Source organism: Macrotis lagotis, chromosome 1 (genome assembly GCF_037893015.1).
Source record: "Macrotis lagotis isolate mMagLag1 chromosome 1, bilby.v1.9.chrom.fasta, whole genome shotgun sequence".
NCBI classification, from domain to species: domain Eukaryota; kingdom Metazoa; phylum Chordata; class Mammalia; order Peramelemorphia; family Peramelidae; genus Macrotis; species Macrotis lagotis.
The window spans coordinates 418,166,848-418,192,082 of NC_133658.1; the positions used below are offsets into that span (position 1 = coordinate 418,166,848).

A 25,235-nucleotide genomic window follows, 5' to 3' on the forward strand; every position below is an offset into this window, starting at 1 on the left:
TATGCATAAGTCACTTAATGCATCAAGGACAAAGCTCCCCCTGAGCTGATATAATTTGCTGTTTGTACCCCAAGCTATACTTTCTGTGCATCCTTGGGAGTTAAGGCAGATGCCCATAAGTCTTCAATGTACTGCACTGTCAGACTGATTGCAGCTGGGACACTTACAGATAAGCAGACCATAATATATTCTAGTGGAACAGTTCCAAGGGAAAAGAATGCCACTTTTGCCTTCTTATTTATTAATGATTTTTTTCTCTTCAGGAAAGAATCCTTTCCCCAATCCTACAGCTCTTTCTTTCCTCCTTTGTCACTCCCATTTAGGAGGAGATTGCTATTTCTCCTCGTCCCTTGATATTTCATAAATAGGCAAGCTTCAGTTTGAATTGTACATGTAGTTCCATAAACATATTCATTTCTCTTGTAATAAGAGAATTCCAATTGTAAAGTTATAAAAAGTTTCGACCCATGTCTCATGAAACTAATATTTTTTTGGTTAAGAATTAAAGACAAGGGGTGGCTAGGTGGCGCAGCGGATAGGAGCACTGGCCCTGGAGTCAGGAGTACCTGAGTTCAAATCCAGCCTCAAACACTTAATAATTACCTAGCTGTGTAGCCTTGGGCAAGCCACTTAACCCCATTTGCCTTGCAAAACCCTAAAAAAAAAACTTAAAGACAAAAGAAATATGTAAGATGGCCATTCCCCACTAGAAAAATGGTCAAAGGATAGCAACAAATTGTTCTCAAAAGGCTACAAATTTTTTTAAAAAATGCTTTAAATTATTAGTAAGAGAAAATAAAATAAAAATAACTCTGAGGTTTCACCTTTATACTCAGCAAATTGGCAAGATGACAAAAGAAATAAATACTCAATGTCAGAAAGGTCATGGAATAGAAGCATACTAACACATTATAGAGCTGTAAAATGAGACAATCCTGAAAAACAATTGGGAATAATGCAAATAAAGTAAATAAAACATTCATACTTCTTTGATTCTAAGATTTCCAAGGCGTTCTATGACAAAAAGAAACAAGCAAAATACTTTTTTCAGTCCTTTATGTTGTAGTAAAGAACATGTTGACTACGGAATTTGGTACATGAATTAAAATAATATAACTGTAAGAGTGACAAGCATATCCTGTACAGACAAGCACAGAAATAATGATAGTTGTCTTTCAATATCGAAGAAGACACTCCACCAAGTAATTGGTAGACTCGCATGCAAAATTGTTTAATATAGTAAGGGGTATGCATGCACAGCATCCTTCTCCTTGCCTTTTCGAGAACCATTCCACCCTATGGCTAGATATAATAGGAAACAGGCCTAATGGTGATGGTCAGAATGTTGAGGGAGTCTCTTGGCCTTTGAATTGATTACTCTTCCTAATGAGGCACCACTTATATAAACTCATGCCAAGGGAAATAAGCAGAACTAGGAAAATAATGTAAGCAATCATTAGAGCAATTTAAATGTAAAAGACAACAATAAATTTAAATTTTTTAATGCAGTATTACAATGATTGAGCTGGATCCTAAATAAAGAGTAAATAAAAAAAATTCTACCACACCATTTTTGAAGAAAGAGATATGGCATATTGCATATGTTACTTTTTCAATATAATTGCTTTTGCTAAATTTTTTTGTCTTACCCTTTTTCTTTTTTATACCATAAGAAACAGCTTGGAGAGGAAGGAGGGGAAAGGCAGAGATACAGATGAAAGGATATCAGCAAAATGAAGGTAGCATAAAAATGAAAGTCATAAATATACACCCCATTAAAAAAAATTCCAATAAAATATGATCCTTTGAGAAATCCACGATACTCACAACATTAGCTTATCAAGTACCCTGTAGTTCTTTCACTTCTCTGTGAAACAATGAGGTTTTGGTATCAAGGTATAAACTTACTCAATTCAGTAACTAAAACACTAACAAATTCATGAGTATTTTTGAATGTGTCTGCATGCCCATGTTTATGGTAGTATTGCCAAAGTTTCTAACTTAATAATACTTTTGAAACTGAAAAAAAATTTTAAAGAATATGTGGGGGAGGCTAGGTGGTATAGTGGATAAAGCACCGGCCCTGGAGTCAGGAGTACCTGGGTTCAAATCCGGTCTCAGACATTTAATAATTACCTAGCTGTGTGGCCTTGGGCAAGCCACTTAACCCTCTCTGCCTTGCAAAAGCCTAAAAAAAAAAAATCTCTCTAAGCATGTCAATTTTAAAAGAATTTTTTTAACACTTTTTCTCCTTTCTCCTAATAAACAAGATTAAGTTACTCTTGAGAACTTTGATAACATCTTAGAAAAAAAAAGAAAAATTAACAAAAAGTTCAATCATCTGGCCTTATTGCAGTCTATATTTAAAATATTTACTACTCAAGTTTAGTTATATTGATGAACAAGAATATTTTTATTTTTTTAAAGTTTTAAAAGACAAGCTTCTAAGTAATTAATGGTTGCAATGAGAGTATAAAGGATGTGATGGATGTTAAGAGATATTCTTTTAAAATATTAAGATAAAGGAATGGCTATATGTAGAAAGGACAAGAGTTCAAAGATAAAAATACTTCATATTTGGAAAGTACTAAAATTTACAGAGCAATTTCTCCACAACTGAGTAAGATAGTACAATTATTATTCATTTTACAGATAAACAAAGATTGAATGACCTATCCGTTACTATAATCACTAAGTATCAGATCTGGAATTCAAAAATCAAGTTTCAAAATTCCTAAGTCCAAACATTATGCTATAGTGCCTAATTCATCACTCTAAGACTTTAAACCTAGTGACTAGAAAGAAAGTAATACTATCAATAGCAATATAGGGGGGCAGCTAGGTGCACAGCAGATACAGCACCCACCCTAGAGTCAGAAGTACCTGAGTTCGAAATCGGCCTTAGACACGTAATAATAGTAATTACCTAGCTGTGTGGCCTTGGGCAAGCTACTTAACCCTGTTTTGCCCTGCAAAAACCTAAAAAAAAAAAAAAATAGAAATATAGGAACCATGAGGAATGGCAAATTTGTAGAAAATAAAGTTCAGTTTGGACATAGTAAGAATTCAGACCAAAAAACCTGAAGCTTCCATTTATTAAAACAGTGAAAAATACAATCATATTCACAAAATGAAAATGAAATCTAAAAAAAAAAAGTTAATCACCAACACCATTTGGTTACTTACCTAATCGAGGCCTGGGCCTGAACACCAGTTCTAATCCTTTCACTTCCAGTGCACAATTATCTTGTAACAATGAACCCCAAGGAACAGAGAGAGAAATTGATTGAATAAATCCTTCAGTAACTTCTAAAGGGGCATCTGCAGACTCCAGAATTTCATTGAGACTCTAAGGAGAAAATTTTTAAATTATATTTGAAAATAGCTGATGTATGAAATTGTTCACAGTATAATAGACAATTTAGTTAATGAGAGAGCTGAAGTTGAAAAAACTATACTTTTATTTTAAACCAAACATTTGAATGTCTACTGTGGAAGACATTATTACTTATTCCATACTTCTTATCTCACATAATAACTAAAATGTATGTTGAGATTCAGGGAATAGATGATGTTCTCCAGAAGTGTTTCAGGCACATTGGGAGAAAATATGTTAGAAGAGGCAAAGCATTTACTGACCCACTGGCTATTTGTTAGCTGTAATTTTCAAAATAATAATAATAATAATAATAATTGAACTTCCTTTTCCACAGGATTGTTTTAAGATTTAAATGGTATAAACCTCAAAGAAAGGGCATGTCAGAAAAAATGTTTAAAAACCAACTTTTAGAAAATCAAGAGACACTATTAAGTTTAATCTGCTTAAAGGGCTTGAGAATCAACAAAACAAATCAAGTTCAGATTTGTATTATTTGTTGATTTCTGAGGCATAAAAGCTCTTACTAAAATTTTAACTATTGCTTTTGGCAAATTGGTTCCAATACATAACTTGAGAAGATACTATATATACTGAAGCTATAAAGTAGTTTATAGGTAATGGTGACTGATTTAAGAGACCTGGAAGGGTCTTTCCCACATGATTCAATTCCTCTTCTTTATATCTCAAAACCCACTGATGTCCAGTCTAATGAAGTGCTTCTCTGGAAGATGAAACTCTCCATTTAAACTGCATCATAGATCCCCTTCTACAGTTTTTCTCCAACAAAAGGGACCCCATAATCCTCGCCCCTTTCAATTTAATCCTATCATTTGCTATCTTCCTTCCCTGATGCCTACAAAAGCACCCATCACCTCTCTTATCCTTAAAAGTCCTGGGGGCAGCTAGGTGGTGTAGTGGATAAAGCACCGACCTTGGAGTCAGGAGTACCTGGGTTCAAATCTGGTCTCAGACACTTAATAACTACTTAGCTGTGTGGCCTTGGGCAAGCCACTTAACCCTATTTGCCTTGCAAAAAACCTAAAAATAAAAAAAAAAGAATCATTAAAAAAAAATCCTGAAAGACACTTTCTTTTCTTCCTTTCTTGACCAAACTCCTAGGAAAAAAACTGTAAACAATTCTTGCCTGTCACTGTCTTTCCTCTCATTCACTTCAACTCTTTTGCAATCTAGCTTCCCATCTCATTATTAAACTAATACTGTTCTAGTCCATTACCAAAAACTTCAATTCCCAAAATTAACTTTTCTCAACTTCAGCCCACTCAATCTCTCTTAAAATGCTTGACCTGACCTTCCATGTTAATCTTTCTTCTAGGTTTTTACACTATTCTATCTTGACTCTCTTCTCAGTTCTGTATCTCCAAATGCTTACCAAACATCTCAAATTCAACTTATACAAAATCAACTCTCCTTCCAATTATCTCCTATTATCAACAAGAGTATTACCATCCTTTCAAGTCATCCATGTTTGTAATCTTGGCATTATCCTTTACTCCTCATTATCCCTCATATTCAGTTACTTCCCAAATCTTGTAACTTCTACTTCCTTATCTCTTACATAAGGCCCCATCTCTCTACTCACAAAGCCACCATTCTAGTTTGGGCCCTAATCATCTTGGCTAATGTCAACAGTTTCTTAATTGGTTTCCCTGCTTCATAGCTAACCTCACTACAATCCATCTTCCACAAAGCTACTAGTGGTTTTTCTAGAACACAAGTCTGACCATGTCATATCAATAAATTCCAAACACTTGTGATTGTCTTGAGGATTAAATATAAATTCCTGTTTGGTTTTAAAACCCAATATAACCTAGCCCTAGTCTACCTTTTCAATGTCTTTTAGCATTACAATCAGACTGCTTTCTTAGTACTTCTCACACATAATGCTCTATGACTGTTTTTGCACCAGCAGTCCCCACATCTAGAATGTACACGTCCTTATTACACCATTTAGATCCCTTTTTCCTTCAAAATTAGCTCCCTGGTTAATGTCCTCCTTTCCAAAATTTCCTTATACATATTTTATATATGTGTATATACATAAATGTCTCCTCCAAGAGAATGTAAGTTCCTTTAGAAAAGGGACTTGAATCACTCACTACATCCTCCACAGGAATCAGAAGTATAATGGAAAGAGAACAGAATTTGAAGTTAAAGGACTTAGGTTCAAATCCTAAATCTTCTAATTAGTGACCTTGGCACTTATATCTCCAAGCTTCAATTTTCCAAAAATGAGGGCTGAGTTACAGTGATTCTACAGTTCTTTCCAACTCTAAATCTATATACTCTTATAATCCTAAATTTTATATTTTCTCCATCAATCCCAAACTTCCTAGATTTAGCTAATGAAAAGGACTTGTGCTTTAAATTTACAACAAGTTACTAGAATACAAATAAAACAGGGTGAACAGATTTGCAATACGGAACAAGTCTGAATAGTAGGTACAAACTGACTTGGTATAATTTTAACTAAATTAAGAACATACTCTCCTAACAAATACTGGAATATTAAATGGATAATTTGAGTTTTCTACCCCTTTCAGCTATTGTCCCATTGTCCCCTCCCCTTCATGCTAATATTCCAAAATTACAATGAACCTATAATGTCATCAATGTGAATAGTTCCTCCTATAATGAAGTTTGCAACTCAATTCATACCTGCCTAGCCTCTGCAACTCTTATCTGTATACCTAGTGGTGAGCTTGGGGATATAAAACACTCAAGGTAATGGGAGATGAGAGGAGAGGTCATTCTCTAGCCCCTTGAAATTGCAAGATTACCAACAGAACATGCAAGTTGTATGTCAGTTATCCCTCATTCTTACACAAGCCTAAATCATTCTTTTTTCCTAGGTATATATTTCTCTGATTTCTTTTTACATCTCTCCAATAGAATTCCTCTTTCATAAAATGTTGAACCCTGTTTATATCAAATGTTAGAATTTATTTCTACTTTTTTAAAATTCCGAACTTAAAACACAATAAAGAATATTTCCACATAGAATGAATATAATAAAAGATTCTACATAAAACATAATTTCTCTAATTCACACTGTTTTAAAAAGAATAAATTTTACCCACATATTTCAAAACTGCTATTTATGCTTACATTTGAACTTCTGTGAATTAAAAAGAAAAATCTCACAAACCCTCATCACCACTATTAATCCCCCCCCCCATTTTCTTTAAGGAGAGAAAAATTCTCATAAAAAAATAAGCATAGTGAACAGAATGAATCCACAAGGTGTCTTGTTTTAAAAAAATGTGCTATATCTCTGAACCTTAAGTCCATTCCCTCTCTATAAGGAAGTAGGTAACATGAGTCTTCTGATAACAGACAGTCATCACTTTGTTTGGGGGGGTTTTTTGGCAAGACAATAGGGTTAAGTGACTTGCTCAAAGTCTCAGTTGGGTAATTATTAAGTGTCTGAGGCTGGATTTGAAGTCAGGTCCCCCTGACTCCAGGGCTCTATCCACTGTACCACCTAGCTGCTCCAAAGGTCATTATTTTGAACACAATCCTTAAATCTTTCAAAGTTGTTTTTCTTTACAATATCATTAATATATAAATTGTTCTTCTGGTTCTGTTAACTGCAAATTCAAGACCTAAGATTCTCTGAAATCAGCTCTTTGAGCAATTCTTAAAGAACAAAAATATTCCACTAAATTCATGTACCACTTTATTCTGTCATTCTCCAATTCTCAAAGATATCTAAAATTACCCTTTTAGATTCTTCTTTTTCTCTGTCCCCTTCTTTTAACATCCCTTTAGAATCTGGAAGCTTCTTTGACTTATTATTCCCTCAACAACATAGCCTTTCTTCCCTTTTAATGCTCTTTATTCTCTCCATTTACTTATTCAGTTTAATTTATTTTTCTACCAAACTCTGTAGGTGTGTGTGCGTTATGTACAACTTTTTTGTCAGATTCTGTTAAGACAGGTTTACACATGCTGCTATGTTTGTATATCTTACTGCACCCCAATTATGAAACAGTAAGTCTCAGGTCTTTCTTTTCCTTTTTAAATTAGTCTTCCTTTTGCTCTACCTTCGCTTTCCACTAGGAAAACCCTCAGAGAATTCTTCCTCCTCTCCTACCAGGATCTTTTTTTTATTTAACTCTCTTTAACTTTTGAAGACATCTTAAGGTTCTGAAGAGATATTTGTTTCTTCTCTCCCTCTTAGTATATTAGCACTTTATTATCACACGGTTCTTCTAATAGCTCAAATATATTTCTATATTTCATTCTCTAAACTGTATTTCTCTTTCAAAGATCCTCTTCAAGATGGAGAACATCACTAAAAAACAAACTAGATAATGCTGTCACTGTGTGACATCCATATGAATTTTGATGTAGATCACATTGCACTCAATCAGCTGTGATTATGCTTAGAAATACTGTAGTTAACTAGATGCAGTGTATTTTTTTTTCCATTAACAATGAGTCTATGGTTTAAATATGATGATAGTCCTGCAAAAGTGATACTTGCTGAGATATCTAAACTTTATAACTAAATCACTTTTAAAAATTTATAAAGCTGGAAATGATTAAATGCTGTTTTTGTTTGTCAACAGTGGTGTGTTCATTTTATGTATGTTCCTAATGCATAAGGAACTTCCCCACAATAAAGTTATTCAAAAGAGCAAAAAAAAAAAACTAGATGATTGTGATTACATTAAATTAAAAAGCTTTTGCACAAAAAAACCCCACTGTAACCAAGATCGAAAGAAATGTAGTAAAGTGGGAAACAATCATTACAACTAGTATTTCTGACAAAGGACACATTTCTAAAATATACAGAGAAGTGAGTCAAATTTAAAAAAAAAAAAAAGCCATTCCCCAATTAACAAATGGTCAAAGGATATGCAAAGGCAATTTACAGATGAGGAAATCAAAGAAATCTATAGTCATATGAAAAACTGCTCTAAATTATTACTTATTAGAGAAATACAAATTAAAGCATCTCTAAGGTACAATCTCACACCTCTCAGACTGGCCAATATGACCAGAACAAATAGGGTTGTGGGATATCTGGGACACTAACACATTGTTGATGGAACTGGAACTCATCCAACCTTGCTGGAGAGAAATTTCAAACTAAGCCCAAAGGGCAACAAAAATGTGCATACCCAGCAATACCACTACTGGGTTCATACCCTAAAGACATGATGAAAAAGGGTAAAAAATATCACTTGCACAAAAAAATATTCATAACAGCCCTGTTTGTGGTGGCAAAGAACTGGAAATCAAATAAATGTCCTTCAATTGGGGAATGGCTTAGCAAACTGTGGTATATGTATGTCATGGAACACTATTGTTCTATTAGAAACCAGGAGGGATGAGAATTCAGGAAAGCCTGGAGGGATTTGCATGAACTGATGCTGAGTGAGATAAGCAGAACCAGAAAAACACTGTACACCCTAACAGCAGCATGGGAGCGATGATCAGCCTTGATGGACTCACTCATTCCATCAGTGCAACAATCAGGGACAATTTGGGGCTGTCTGCAATGGAGAATACCATCTGTATCCAGAGAAAGAACTCTGGAGTTTGAACAAAGACCAAGGACTATTACCTTTAATTTAGAGGAAAAAAAACTTATCTTTTATTGTGTGATCTTGCTATCTCTTATACTTTATGTTTCTTCCTTAAGGATATGATTTCTCTCTCATCACATTCAATTTGGATCAATGTACACCATGGAAACAATGTAAAGACTGGCAAACTGCCTTCTGTGGGGGGTGGGGGGAGGGAAGTAAGATTAGGGGAAAAATTGTAAAACTCAAAATAAATAAAATCTTTAAGCAAAAAAGAGAGATCATCAGTAAATTGTTTCTATCTTCACTTTACCTTTAGCGCTAATAAATCTGGGCAGTTTTCTTGAAATATACTTTTCAACTTAGTCATTGGCTTCCATTTAGTTCATTCTAATTTTCTGGGAGGTTTTTGCTTGGACAAGGTTGTGAATCTCTTGTACCAGGTTTTCAATTTCTTTTCCAATGCCTTCTCAATTCTTTCATTTTTAAAAAAAATTTTTATTCAATTTTATTTTTACTTCCAAAGTCTCTCCTTCCTTCCACCCTCTTTCCAATACATTGTTTTTCAAATATTTCGGCCTTGTCTGGGTTTTCTTGGCAAAGATAATGGAGTCATTTTGCTATTTCCTTCTCCAGTTCATTTTATAGATGAGAAAACTGAGGCAAATAAGTTTAAGTGATCCGCCCAAGTTCACCCAATTATCAAGTGTCTTAAGGTCCAATTTGAACTCAGGAAGATGTATTTTCCTGACTCCAGGCCCAGTATTCTATCCACTGTACACCGGGGGCCACTTACAACACAATGAAAAGGCAAGAAATAAAATGGCCATTATTCCTAGGAAGTCATGCAAACCACATTTCCGTGACAGAGAAAAGGAGAAGGGAGGAATAGAAATAAACTTAAATCTGCACTCTGAGTCCAACAGTTTTCTATCTGGAGATGGATAGTATTTTGTATCATGAAATTTGGTAATTGATTACTGGATTGAACAGAGTTACTAAGTTTTCACAATATTGCTTGTTATTGTGTATATTGGTTCTCCCGGTTCTGCTTACTTTAAACTGTATCAGTTCATAAGTTTTTTCCACATTTTTCTGAAAACATGCCCTCTCATAATTTCTTATAACAGTATTCCAATTTATGCATATACCATAACTTGTTCAGTCATTCCCCCATTTGTTTGTAGGCATCCTTTCAGTTTTTAATTCATTCCCATCAAATATTTTTGTACATATGTATGGATTCTTTTCCTTTCATCTCTTTGGGGTATAGGTCTAGTAGTATTATTATTGCTGAGCCAAAGAGCATGCAGTTTCATAGATTTTGGGGCAAAGTTCTAAATTGTTTACTTGCCAGCTCTACCAAGAGTACAGCATTCATCATTTTTCTTTTCAATCATCTCAGCCAATCTGAGCAGTAGAAATTCTAACTTACATTTCTCTATAATTAGTAATTTAGATAATTTTTTCATAACTTTTGAAAGTTTTAATTTGTTCCTTTGAAAAATGGCTCTTCATATCCTATTTTTATCAATTGGCAAAACTGCACTAGTTTTTACAAATTTGGCTGGTTTTTTTTTCTTATTGGAACATTGTGTAAAACCATTTAAATTTTACATAACTATAATTACTCATTTTACCTTCCCTTGACTCTATCTCTTATCTGGTCATAAATTCTCCAATTCATAAATCCGAATGCTAATTTCTTCCATGTTCCCATGGAAGATGCTCTCTATTGCCTTGCCAAAAAGAAAAAAAAAAAGAAATGATGAGCAGAATGCTCTTGTGAAAAGAGTTATACAAACCAATGTAAAGTGAAATAAGCAGAACCAGGAGAACATTGAACACAGAAACAGAAAAAATTGTATAAGGATTTACTATGAAAAACTTTGCTATTCTCAGTAATATAACGTATGGCTTATGATGAAAGGTGCTGTCCATCTCCAGAGAAAGAAGTAATTAGAGCCTGAATACTGAACAAAGATGCTTTTTCTTTATTTTTCTTGGAATTTTTTGTCTGTTTTCTTTCATATGAAATATGTTTTGCATGACTATACATGTTATATGTCAAATTATTTGCCTTCTCAAGAAAGGGAAGAAGAGTATTTGGAACTTAAAAATTTGGGGGGGAAAAAAGGTTAAAATTGTTTTTACATGTAAATGGGAAAAATAAAAGTATTAAATAATGAGTGAAGAATTGAAGATGTCTAGCTCCCTACACAGATCAGAGATGGAAAAAATCACTCACTGTGGTTATTTCTTGTACTTCATCAGACTAGGTCTGATCATTTTTCTAGCTCAATTTGGAAGAGTGGGGAGTATAGCTATGGTGTACTTCTTCCTGCCACTCTCTTCCTGAATCTCTTTTCCAAAAAGTAGAAAGGTTCTTTTTTTTTTTGCAAGGCAATGGGGTTAAGTGGCTTGCCTAAGGCCAGACAGCTAGGTAATTATTAATTGTCTGAGGTCAGATTTGAACTCTAGTACTCCTGACTCAAGGGTCAGTGCTCTATACACTGCGCCACTGCTTAGCTGCCTTTGGAAAGGTTCTTTAAAAGGTTTGGGGATCTCTTATTTCTTAATCTTGAATCATATTTTCCAATATATTTTGCATTGTGCTCTTCTTTTCCCACCTCTACACTGACATCATATCAAGTATCAAGCATTATACATTGATTTAATTTGAAGCAACTTAGAAAGTTATTCACAAAATTTCTCTACTTTATCCTCTGTAACTGCAAAACTTCTTGGGGGGAGGGGGATGAATGTGTTCATGATACCTCCCCACTCCCTCACCACCTACTCTTTGCTACTTTCAAAAGAGGGTCTTCCATTTTCTCCACTCAACTGAAATTACTTTCTCAATGATTTCCAATGACTTCGTAACTAGACACTCTTTGCCACTAACCACTCCTTCTAGACCTCTCTTTATCAACTCACTATTCCACTCTCCACAGTGGCTCTTCCAAATCTTTTTCATTTCTCCTCAAACTTCCCATGTATCTCCCTCCCCAACTCTCTGTTTAGATTTTTGTCCCCTTTTTTTACAGGAAAAAAATTCCATCTATTCACCAAGAACTCCCTCTTCCTTATCTTCCTATGACTCAGACACTTTCATTTTCTCTTCCTTCACCCCTTTTCTCACATGATGAAATGGTCTTATTTCTTACTAAGGTCACCCGCTTTTTATTCAAGTGATCATATATCCTCCAATAGATTTTTCCCCTCCTATCATCTCCTCATCTCTTTCGCTTTCTTATTCATCTCTCACTATCCACTGGCTCATTTCTTATTGCATACAATAAGACCCATGTCTAATCTATCCTGGGAGGGGGAAACTCTCATTTGATACTTCCATTCTTGCTATCATCCTATATCTCCTCTCTCTTTTGTAGTTAAAATTTCTCAAAAGGACTATCTACTACAGAGTCCTCCACTTTTTCTCCTATCACTTTCTTTTTAACCACTCACAATTCTTCTGTCTTCTGTTTTTACCATTCTACCAAAACCGCTTTCTCCAAATTACTAATGGCTGCCAACTCTAATGACCTTTTCTCAATCCCATTCTCAACCTCTGCAGCCTCTGACATTGTTAATCTCTCTTTTCTCTAGGTTTTGAGGACAACATTCTCTCCTGGTTTTCTTCCTATCTGACCACTCCTTCTGTTTCCTTTGCTGGATTCTCCTCCAGATAACCCCTTTTATTGTAGGTATCCCTCAAAATTCTTTCCTGGGCACTCTTCTTTTTTCCCCCTATACTACTTCACTTGGTGATCTTATCAGCTCCCATGGTTTTAATTGCTACCTATGTGTTAATGATTCTCAAATCTACCTTTCCTGCTCCAATCTCAAATCTCCAACTGCCTTCCAGAAATTCCAAAGCGAATTCCAATAACCTTAGAGTCAGGAGAATGGGAGTTCAAATCCAGCCTCAGATTTTTGACACTAACTAACTAACCTTGGGCAAGTCACTTAATCTGCTTTCTGCACATCCAGGGCAATCTCCAGGCATCCTAATTCATATCTGACCACTGGATCCAGATGGCTCTGAAGAAGAAAGTAAGGCTGGTGACTTAGCAAAACTCCTTCCCCCTCAGTCAAATCCAATTCATGTGTTTTTGATGGCACAAGCTCCTTGATGCCGTGGTCTTCTATGGAAATGAAGGACAAACATTAAATTCCATATTTTCAAAGCAGAACTCAATTTCCCCAAATTCTACTCCCACACCTATCTTCCCTGTTATGTAGAGAGCGACACCAGGCGCCCAGTCCCTCAGGCTTACCACCTAAGAATCACCTGTCCAATATCCAAGCTGTTGTGAAGGTCTGTTAATTTTACCTTTGCAATTTCTCAAATATGCCCGTGTCCCTTCTGTCACTTCTCCAGAGTAAGCCCTTATCACCTTATACCCGGATTACTACAATAAGTGGTTCTGCCTGCCTCCAATCTCTCCTCATTCCAAGCCATTCAACCACTAACATGATTTTAATCATGTCATCCCAAATCAATAAATTCAAGTAGCAAATACAAAAATATAAAATATTTCTTTGACAACCAAAGTCCCTTTGTAACCTAGTACCCTACAGTCTGACTTTTTACATCTTGCTCCCCACAACACATACTCTTAAATTACAGGTGCAACACCTCCTGGATGTTCCACAAAAAAGACACTCCATCTTTTGGCTCCCAGTTTTTTCTCTGGCTCTCTCCCATGCCTGGAACAAGCTCCCTTCTCCCTTCTCTACTCCTTGGTCTCCCTAGTTTTTTTATGTCCCGACTAAAAACCCAACCTCTGAGAGTTCTGGCCAAGATGGCGGAGAGAAGACAGGCACAGTTCTAAAGTCTCCGGATCTCTTCCCCATCTATCACATGAAACAAACCTCTTAAAAGAAATCCGACCCACAAAAACCCAGAAAGAAAAGCCAAGAGAAAGAACATCTACCTCAGGATTTGTCTCCAGCGGCAGCAGTGGATGAATTCAGGGGGGTGAGTCTGGGCTCTGAGGGAGGATCAGCCCCGATCAACCAGATTAACAGCTGAATTGGAATCCAGAGTCTGAGGGCCGAGAGCCTGACCTGCTGGATCAGCGGTGGGGATAGACAGCAGGGGCTTGAGTCAACTAGGGAGCAGAGGCACTGGTGTTGGTGCTGTCCCCCGGGAGCTTGCAGACAGGGCTGGGGGGAGAGTTCCGGAGCAGGAGAGCTACGGACACCATCCCTGGGCTGCTCTGGTCTGAGGAACTCGAGAGTCCCATTACAGCTCAGACCTCTTCCCAAACAAACAAATGCAAACTACTTCTGCCTCAGGCCCAGGTGTGTGAGCAGAACCACCAGCCCACTACCTCAGGCCAGGGTAAAGAGCACCATTGATTGAAGGCAAAAGAATTCAATAGCACCAACTCCTCCCCTCAAGCAAAGGGAGAAGGCCACAGACACTCCAGCGAAAGCAACCAGCACCTCCTACTGGCCAGCCAGAGAAGCTGCACTCAGTGAGTTAAAACTTTAGCGATCCCAAGCCCCTGGGAACAAGCCCCTCCCCAACTCAAGGTCTTAGCAAAATGAAGAAGGATCAGCGAAAAGGTGGATCCATAGAAAAATTCGTGGAAGGGAAAGACCCTAACTCAGAGAGACCTGAAACCTCTGAGGAGAATATGATCTGGTCTTCAGCACAGAAAGACTTCCTTGAAGAAATAAGGAAGGAGCTTAAAAAATCGGGAGAGACGATTAATACCTTGCAACAAGAAAACAAAACCTTAGAAAGTACAACTGGACAAATACAAAAGGAGAATAAATCTCTCAGATCATCAATTGGACAATTACAAAATGAGAATAAATCTCTCACATCATCAATTGGACAAATACAAAATGAGAATAAATCTCTCAGATCCTCAAATGGACAAATACAAAACGAGAATAAATCTCTCAGATCCTCAAATGGACAAATACAAAATGAGAATAATTCTCTCAGATCCTCAATTGGACAAATGCAAAAAGAAAATAATTCTCTCAAAACCTCAACTGGTCAAATGGAAAGCTCTTTCAAAAGTAGAATTGACCAATTGGAAAAGGAGTTGCAAAAGGTTAATGGAGAAAACTCCCCCCCCAAAAAAAAATGGAGTCTACAGAAACTAATGACTCCATGAGACAGCAAGAGTCAGTTAAACAAAATCAAAAAATAGAAAAAGTAGAAGAAAATGTAAAATACCTCATCAAAGAAACCACTGACCTCGAGAATAGATCGAAAAGGGGCAACCTGAAAATTATGGGACTTCCTGAAAACACTGAAGAGAAAAAAAGCCTGGACTTAATATTACAGTATATAGTGATGGAAAACTGCCCTGATATCATGGAATCGGAGGACAGAGTAGTTATTGAAAGAGTACATCGATCCCCACCAGAAAAAGATCCTAAAAGGAAAACACCAAGGAATGTTGTGGCCAAACTACAGAACTATCAGATAAAAGAGAAAATCCTGCAAGCAGCCACAAAGTAACAATTTAAATATCAAAGAGCCACAGTAAGGATCATGCAGGACCTAGCTGCACAAGCACTAAGGGATCGAAGGGCCTGGAACGAGATATTTTAAAGAGCAAGGGAGCTTGGAATGCAGCCAAGAATCCACTATCCCACAAAGCTGAGCCTTCTCTTCCAGGGGAAAAAGATGGACATTTAACGAAATGGAAGAATTCCAAAAATTTCTGATGAAAAGACCAGAGCTAAACAGAAAATTTGGACATCAAACAGGAGGTTCAAGAGAAACATGAAAAGATTTTTAAAAAGGGGGGGGCAATAAAAGAAAGAAAAAATGCTATCCAGTAAGTTGAAACTGGCTATATCCCAGCATGGGGGAAAAAAATTCTCATAAATCTTGAGAATTGTAACTCTAACAGAGAGAATACACCTAGCCAGAAATGATGGACATTCATGACCTATCCATGAGACTGCTATCTAAAGAGATATAACTGGCTTTAACCCCACTTGGGAGAAAGACTCTAATAACTCTCAAGAATTTTGACTCTATTCAATAGAATATACTGAACTAGAAGGGACAATCAGAATTTTGTATGACTTAGATAGAATGATCTAAAAACACTACCTCCTTAAAAAGGGAGACAGGAAAGACATGGGAGGAGGGAGGGGATTGAATAGGGTAAATCTCATTACACTAAGAGGTACCAAAAAATCTATGGTAATAGAGGGGAAGAAGAGAGCAGAGGAGAAACACCTGAATCTTCTCATCACACTTGGCTTAAAGTCAACCTATACATACTCAGTTAATTTATAAAACATCTAACCTTTCAAGTATTAAAAGGGGAAAAGGGGAGGGGGGGGGATGGAGAAAGGGAAGGGGAGGGGGGAAAGGAGAAATAACAAAAGGAAGGGAAGGGAAAAAGGGAAAAGGGAAAGAAAGGGGAGGGTGTGATATAGGAAGACAAACACACTGAAGGGGGTGGTATTCAGAAACAAAATACTGGGGAATATGGATAAGAGGGGGAAAGGGGGAAAAATACAAACAGAGGGAAGCTAGCACAGAGGGCAATAAAGAATTAATAATCATAACCTTGAATGTGAATGGGATGAACTCGCCCTTAAAATGTAAGCAAATAGCAGAGTGGATTAAAAACTAGAATCCTACAATATGCTGCTTACAAGAAGCTCATTTGAAGCAGAGAGATACATATAGAATAAAGGCAAAAGGTTGGAGCAAAATATATCTCGCTTCAACTGAAGTAAAAGAAAAGCAGGGGTAGCAATCCTTATCTCAGACAAAGTAGCAGCAAAAATAGATAGCGTTAAAAGAGATAAGGGGGTGGCAGAGGCCCGGCGCAGACAAAGGGTGTGGGCAGGCAGGCCGGGGGCGCAGGGTGGGGGGGCGCCCCATGCCTCTGCGTACGTGGGCCTCCGACGCTGTGCCAGCCGCGGATGGCAGAGAGGGGCCCAGCGAGTGTAGCCCCCACTCCTCCACCCAGGCCGCATCCTCACCCACCGAGGCCTTCATCTCTGACCTGCTAGACAAGATCCAACAGATGCAAAAGCTGAGCACACCCCAGAAGAAGTGAGGCTCCATCCCCCCAACCTTCACCCCCACAACTGGGGCGAGAGGTGGGGGCTCCTCACCAAGACAATCGCTGCCCACTTGACTCACCCCAGAACTCGTAGCAACAGCAATACTTGAGGGGGGGGCCCTGCTGCCTGGGCCTGGTGCCCCCCAGTGGGTCCCTCAAGCCCCTCCTTGGGGCTTTTCTCCCTGTCCCCCCACCCAGTTTCCATTTGGGGTTTTTTTTATTGTTATTAAGCTGAGGGACTTTTTGTGTTTTTATATCACAGGCCATGTGGGCCCTTGAATAAAGCCAGGACCTGCCTTTTGTGCAAAAAAAAAGAGAGATAAAGAAGGAAACTTTATCTTCCTAAAAGGTACCATAGACAATAAAGTCATTTCAATATTGAATATATATGCACCCAGTGGGACAGCACCCAAATTCTTATAGGAGACGCTAAAAGAACTACAGGAAGACATAGACAGCAAAACTCTACCAGTGGGAGACCAGTGGGAGACCTCAACCTCCTACTCTCAGATCCAGATAAATCAAATCATAAAATAAACAAGAAAGAAGTCAAGGAGGTAAATAGATTGTTAGAAAAATTAGATATGGTAGACTTATGGAGTAAACTGAATGGGGATAGAAAGGAATATACCTTTTTCTCTGCAGTACATGGAACTTATACAAAAATTGACCATGTACTAGGACATCAACTGCAGAAAGGCAGAAATAGTGAATACATCTTTCTCAGATCACAATGCAATAAAAGTCATATGCAATACTGGGCCAAGGAGATATAGACCCAGAACAAATTAGAAACTGAATAACCTCATTTTAAAAAATGAGTGGACCAAAAAAACAAATTATAGAAAGAATTAACCATTTTATCCTAGATAATGATAATAATGAAAGAACATACCAAAACCTATGGGATTCATTCAAAGCAAATCTCAGGGGATATATTATAGCTCTAAATGCTTACATGAATAAATTGGAGAAAGAAGAAATCAATGAACTAAACATGCAACTAAAAAAATTAGAGAAAGAACAAATCAAAAATCCCCAATTAAATGCCAAATTAGAAATTCTAAAAATTAAAGGAGAAATTAATAAAATCAAAAGAAAAAAACTATTGAATTAATAAATAAAACCAAAAGTTGGTATTATGAAAAAACCAATAAAATTGATAAACCTGTGGTCAATTTGATTAAAAAAAAAGAAAGAAGAAAACCAAATTGCTAGTACCATAAATGAAAAAGGTGAACTCACCACCAATGAGAAGGAAATTGAAGTAATAATTCGAAATTATTTTGCCCAACTCTATGCCAATAAATTTGATAATCTAAGTGAAATGGATGAATATTTACAAAAATATAAGTTGCCCAGGTTAAATGAAGAAGAGATCAAATACCTAAACAACCCTATCTCAGAAAAAAAAATTCAACAAGCCATCACTGAATTCCCTAAAAAAAAATTTCCAGGGCCTGATGGATTCACAAGTGAATTCTACCAAACATTTAAGGAACAATTGGTTCCAATTCTATATAAACTCTTTGGAAAAATAGAGAAAGATGGAACCCTGCCTAACTCTTTCTATGAAACCAATATGGTGCTGTTAGCTAAACCAGGAAGAGTTAAAACAGAGAAAGAAAATTATAGACCTATTTCCCTGATGAATAGATGTAAAAATCTTAAATAAAATCTTAGCAAAATGATAACAAGTTATCACCAGGATAATACATTATGATCAAGTAGGATTTATTCTAGGAATGCAGGGTTGGTTCAAAATTAGGAAAACTGTTAGTATACTCAATTATAATCAACAACAAATCTATCAGAAATCATATGATCATAACAATAGATGCTGAAAAAACTTTTGACAAAATACAGCATCCATTCCTATTAAAAACACTAGAGAGTGTAGGAATAAATGGACTGTTCCTTAAAATAATTAGCAGTATCTATCTGAAACCATCAACAAACATTATATTCAATGGGGAGAGGCTAGAGGCATTCCCAATAAGATCAGGGGTCAAACAAGGATGCCCATTATCACCACTACTATTCAATATTGTATTAGAAATATTAGCGTCAGCAATTAGACAAGAAAAAGAAAGTGAAGAAATTAGAAGTGGGAACAAAACTCTCACTCTTTGCAGATGACATGATGGTCTACCTAGAGAATCCCAAGAAATCATCCAAAAAACTACTGGAAACAATTAGCAATTTTAGCAAAGTTGCAGGTTATAAAATAAACCCTCATAAATCCTCAACTTTCTATATATGTCTAGCAAGATACAGCAGGAAGAGCTAGAAAGAGAAATCCCATTCAAAGTAACCTCAGACAATAGAAAATACTTGGGAGTCTATATGCCAAGACAGACTCAGAATCTTCTTGAAAACAATTATAAAACACTTCTCACACAAATTAAATCAGATTTAAATAACTGGGCAAATATCAACTGCTCATGGATAAGTAGAGCTAATATAATAAAATGACAATTCTACCAAAACTAAACTATCTGTTTAGTGCCCTACCAATCAAAATTCCAAAAAATTACTTTAACGAGTTAGAAAAAATTGTAAGTAAATTCATATGGAAAAATAAAAAGTCAAGAATTGCCAGGAGCTTAATGAAAAAAAGTGCTAAAGAAGGTGGCTTAGCCCTACCTAAACTAAAACTATATTATAAAGCATCAGTCAACAAAACTGTTTGGTATTGGCTAAGAAATAGAGTGGTGGACCAGTGGAATAGACTAGGTGTAAAAGAGGAGATGATTATAGTAATCTGCTGTTCGATAAACCCAAACAGTCCAGCCATTGGGATAAAAACTCCCTCTCTGATAAAAACTACTGGGATAATTGGAAGTTAGTATAGAAGAAACTTAGATTAGACCAACACCTCACACCCTTTACCAAGATAAGATCCAAATGGTTACAGGACTTAGACATAAAAAACCATACTAGAAGCAAATTAGAAGATCAAGAACTAGTTTACCTGTCAGATCTATGGAAAGGGGAGCAATTTATGATTAAGGAAGAGTTGGAGAACATCACTAAAAACCAATTAGATGATTTCGATTACATTAAATCAAAAAGCTTTTGCAGATAAAACCACTGTAACCAAGATCAAAAGAAATGCAGTAAATTGGGAAACAATCTTTACAATTAATGATTCTGACAAAGGACTCATTTCTAAAATATACAGAGAACTGAGTCATATTTTTAAAACAAAAAGCCATTCCTCAATTGACAAATGGTCAAAGGATATTCAAAGGCAATTTACAGGTGAGGAGGTCAAAGCAATTCATAGCCATATGAAAAAATGCTCTAAATCATTTAGAGAAATGCAAATTAAAGCTTCTCTGAGGTACCACCTCACACCTCTCAGATTGGCCAATATGACCAGAAAGGATAATGACCATTGTTGGAAGGGATGTGGGAAATCTGGGACACTATTACACTGTTGGTGGAGCTGTGAACTCATCCAACACTTCTGGAGAGCTATTTGGAACTATGCCCAAAGGGCAACAAAAATGTGCATACCCTTTGACCCAGCAATACCACTACTGGGTCTATATCCTGAAGAGATGAAGAAAAAGGGTAAAAGCATTACTTGTACAAAAATATTTATAGCAGCCCTGTTTTTGGTGGCAAAAAATTGGAAATCAAGTAAATGTCCTTCAATTGGGGAATGGCTTAGCAAACTGTGGTATATGTATGTCATGGAATACTATTGTTGTATTAGAAACCAGGAGGGACGGGATTTCAGGGAAGCCTGGAGGGATTTGCATGAACTGATGCTGAGTGACATGAGCAGAACCAGAAAAACACTGTACGCCCTAACAGCAACATGGGAGTGATGATCAATCTTGAAGGACTTGCTCATTCCATCAGTGCAACAACTGGAAGCAATTTTGGGCTGTCTGCAAAGGACAGTGCCATCTGTATCCAGATAAGGAGCTGTGGAGTTTGAACAAAGTTCAAGGACTATTCCCTTTAATTTAGGAAAAAAACAGCTATCTTATTGTCTGATCTTGTTACCTCTTAGAATTCTTGTGTCTTCTCTAAGGATATGATTTCTCTCTCATCACACCCAATTTGGATCAAGGTACAACATGGAAACAAAGTAAAGACTGACGGGGAGTGGGGGGGGAGGGAAGTAAGATTGGGGTGGAGGGAATGGTAAAACTCAAATAATATCTTTAATAAAAATTACTAAAAAAAAATTAAAAATAAAAAAAATAAAAACCCACCCTCTACAAGAAGCCTTCCCCAACCCTTCTTAATCCCAGAGTCTTCCCTTTTTAAATTTATTCCTTATCTTTTATATAGTTTGATTTGTATATATTTATTTGCATGCTGCCTTCCCCATTAGATTGTAAGCTCCCTGAAGGCAGATTCTCTTTTTGTATCCCCAGCACTTAGGACAGTGCCTGACATATACTAGGTGCTTAATAAATTAATTGTATACTTTGATTATATGCTTTATCATTAATAACCTTAAAAAATAACCTCTAGACATGTTCAACTATAAGAAAATTGCAAACAATAATCTTCTGAAATATCTACTACCTTTCTACTATGAGTACTAATTAAATTGGAAGATATTAAAGGACACTTTTATAAGTATAAAAGACATAGAAAAAAAGCATACTGTAAATAAGAATACCTAGGTTCTAATTGAAGATCTTACTGCCAAAGTTCAAACTCATCTAACTCATATACAAAACTATTCACAATATTGTACTCCCTATCTTTTCAATCTTGTTATATTATTCCACTCCATGTGGTTCAAAGTCAAACCATTATTCTCTGGTTTCACATACTTGCTCTATGCTTTCTAATTCTTTAGTCTTTCTTCATGTTGTTCTCTATGCCAGTAATGTTGCTCCTTATTCCTTTCCAATAACTGAATTTCTACTCTCTACTCTTTTAAGCTTCCCACAAAAGGTTATAAGATGCCTGGAATAACACAAAGAATAATATGTACAATTTAGGAGAAAGAATAGCAGAAGAGTGCTACTAATTCAAAAGAGACACTATCAAGAAAGAAATTCAGCTATTAAGACACCCCCCCAGTCTAATACAAAAAGGCAATGTGACTTCTAAAATGTCATTAGGAGTGAAATAAGACTCATGATTGAAATATATAGCTCCTTACACAGTCCTGTAAAAATCATTTTAGGTTTCCTGATGTCAAGAAAAGAGTGAAGGCTACTGATAAGGAGGAAAAGAAAGAAGAGGAAGAACTTAAATTTATTGTAATACAGCAAAGTTTGCAAAACTCTACATAATATCTCATTTGAAACTCACAACAGTATTTTTCAAAGACCAAGAAATAAAACTAAGTAGACTGATTTGCCCAAAGTTAGTATCAGAAGTAGGATTTGAATCCGTTTCTGATTCCAAATCCAGTACCACACTATATTCTGACATCTCCAATAAAAAAAGATTGGGTAAATGGCACGTTTTGAATTATACTGGGTCAAGAAAAGGATAATAAGTTCATTCTTAAGGGAACATTAAATGATAGTGGAAAAAGTGAAGCTTTTCAGCTTTTATTTTGCTTCTGTGTTCTCTTCCCAAGAATGGTCTTTGGGCTGAGAAGGAGGATAGAAAACTTAGCAGGGAATAAAAGCATAAAACAGAGAAGACAAGCAACATATAAACTACTCTCAATGAGTTCAAGTCACCAACCTCAGAAAAATTACCTCTTAGAGCAATTTTGAGCTGAGTTTTGCTTTTATATTATGAATTTTATATTAACTGCACATGGAATCACAATCACAAATATTCATTCATTCCCCAGTCTTCTGAGAACTACATGGCATTTATACTTGCAATTGCTGTTCATACACAAATCTCCTAATTCTCCACAATTTCTCAGCAAAGAATAATGTGTACTAAATAAAAAAGTTGGAAAACCACTTTTCTTAAAAGTATAGAATTAGCTGATCTAAGTGTTAAACCATTATCCATGTTATCATGTTGTTTGAAAGCTATTGGTGAATTCAAAGGCACCAATTATCAAAGAGCAATGGACATGGTTAACTTTGTAACAACATTCTACAGTATAATGTTAAGAAAATGTTTTTAAAGCATCTAGGAAAGCAGTAATCACCAGAAGCCAGCATGGTTTCACCAAGAAATGGTGATTACAGGGGCAGCTAGGTGGTGCAGTGGATAAAGCACAGGCCCTGGAGTCAGGAGTACCTGGGTTCAAATATGGCCTGAGACACTTAATTACCTAGCTATGTGGCCTTGGGAAAAAAAACCCTAAAAAACAACAACAAAGAAATGGTCATTCCAGATTAATCTTATTTTCTCTTTTGATGATATAATTAGTGGCACCATAGAATAGTGGATATAGTTAAAGTCTTGGAGTTGGTATGACTGGCATTCAAGTCCTTACTGATAAGTGTGTGTGATCACAGGCAAATCATTTAGTTTTTCAGGGACCCAGGCAACTAAACAATAAGTGGTACACAACAATCTACATTAATATAGGGAACTTTCTCACTCACAGTATCTCCACAAATTAAATCTATGTTCCAAAACAAAAACTCAGTCACAACACTAGATTGGTGGCTCAGAGTAGTGGTTTAGACATACAACAGATAAACTATGCTTATGAATAAAAATGAAGAGATATGAACATGTACGTCAGTACAAATAAATTTTGAAGTAAAAGAATCACTAAAAGTCAAACAGGAGGGGTGGCTAGGGGGCGCAGTGGATAAAGCACCGGCACTGGAGTCAGGAGTACCTGGGTTCAAATACAGTCTCAGTTAATAATTACCTAGCTGTGTGGCCTTGGGCAAGCCACTTAACCCCATTTGCCTTACAAAAACCTGGAAAAAAAAAAGAGTGCACAGTACATAAATATATCTTCACTAGATTTTACAAAAGCCACTAGGTGGCTCTCGGATATAGTCATACACCTATTGTCAGGAAGACCTGAGTTCAAATCCAACTACAGATGATCTCTAGCTGTGTGACCCTGGGCAAGTCATTTAACCTTTCTTAGTCTTAATCCAATAGACAAGGAAATTGCCAAGAAAACCACATACTGGGTCACTAAGAGTCTGACACAACTGAATAACAAATAATGGTATGATTTTAAGTAAAGGGAGGCTTAATGTTAAAATGTATAAGATGTACCAATTCTGTAAGTCAAAGTTTTTAAATGACAGCCTGAAATATGCCTGAAAACTGTAACAGCCATTTAATATTATGGCCTGTCTTGGAAAAAAAAAGCTCTTAATTATGCAAACAACTTGCTAACTCAAATGACCTAGAAAGTAATAATCAAGTCTTGTTAAAAAAAAAAAATCAGGGGCGGCTAGGTGGTCTAGTGGATAAAGCACCAGCCCTGGAGTCAGGAGTACCTGGGTTCAAATCCGGTCTCAGACACTTAATAATTACCTAGTTGTGTGGTCTTGGGCAAGATACTTAACCCCATTTGCCTTGCCAAAAACCTAAAAAAAAAAAATCACAGCAAGAGAAATTCTAACTGAGGATTCTGTTAACAGTCAAGAATATTAGTCAACCTAAATAACATAAGGTTAGTTTGGGGCAAATAAAAAGTTTTAGGTTGTCTATAATATTAGCCTTCTACTCACAAAGGAAAACTGAACACTTTTGAAACTATTTCTAATATAAAAATATCTAAATCCTTTATCAAGATTAATCCCTCGAGTTCTTCATTAAGCACGGTTCCTAGCGTGCTTCCTATATGATGTAAATGGAATAGATACAATGTTCGTTTTCAAATTTTAAGCAATCAGACGGGGGTGGGGGGGATGGTTCAAGGAAGGGGCTGCAAGTTCAATGGCAGCGTTCGGTGCCCTGGGGGCTGAGGCGGGGCGGGGGAAGGGAGGCAGAGGGAAGATTTCCCCACAGGTCCCCGTGTCACCCAGCGGCCGCTCTTACCCATTTGTCCAGGGGCACCTGCCAGAGGGAGCCCGTCCCTTGGTAGAGATCCAGGCTGAGCTGTTCCAAACTCAGCTTCTCCTGAAGGAAGTGGCCCAGGTACCTCTGCAGCAGGTACCTGCAGGCCCTTTTCTTGATCGACTCCGAAAAGGGCCAAGGCATGATGGCTCCTGGGCTGGCGGCCGCTGCCGTGGGGGCTCAACCGCGTTCCGGCTCCGGAGCGGCTCGGCGAAGCTAGAGGGCAGGGCGGCGGCGCGCACAAGGGCCCTTCTCTCCCCTCCGGCGTCTCTCAGGGACCTGCCATGGCCGGGGACCCGGCGCGCTGCT

The 25,235-nt window shown here is 36.8% G+C and overlaps 1 protein-coding gene across 3 annotated transcripts in view; it reads right to left on the reverse strand.

Moving 5' to 3' along the window:
* The window catches only part of ATG2B (autophagy related 2B), a 154,106-nt gene extending 128,949 nt beyond the window's left edge, over positions 1-25,157 (reverse strand). For 2 of the 3 annotated variants that reach the window (XM_074213026.1, XM_074213025.1), the window contains exons 1-2: positions 24,909-25,157; positions 3,187-3,349 (exon numbers count right to left, since the gene is read on the reverse strand). In XM_074213026.1, the coding sequence (XP_074069127.1) occupies positions 3,187-3,349; positions 24,909-25,070 (325 nt within the window). In that variant the 5' untranslated portion in view covers positions 25,071-25,157. Of the gene's footprint in view, positions 1-3,186; positions 3,350-24,908 lie in introns of those variants that run through there. The other variant, XM_074213028.1, reaches the window with a different exon arrangement.
* Between the last annotated feature and the right edge of the window lie 78 nt (positions 25,158-25,235).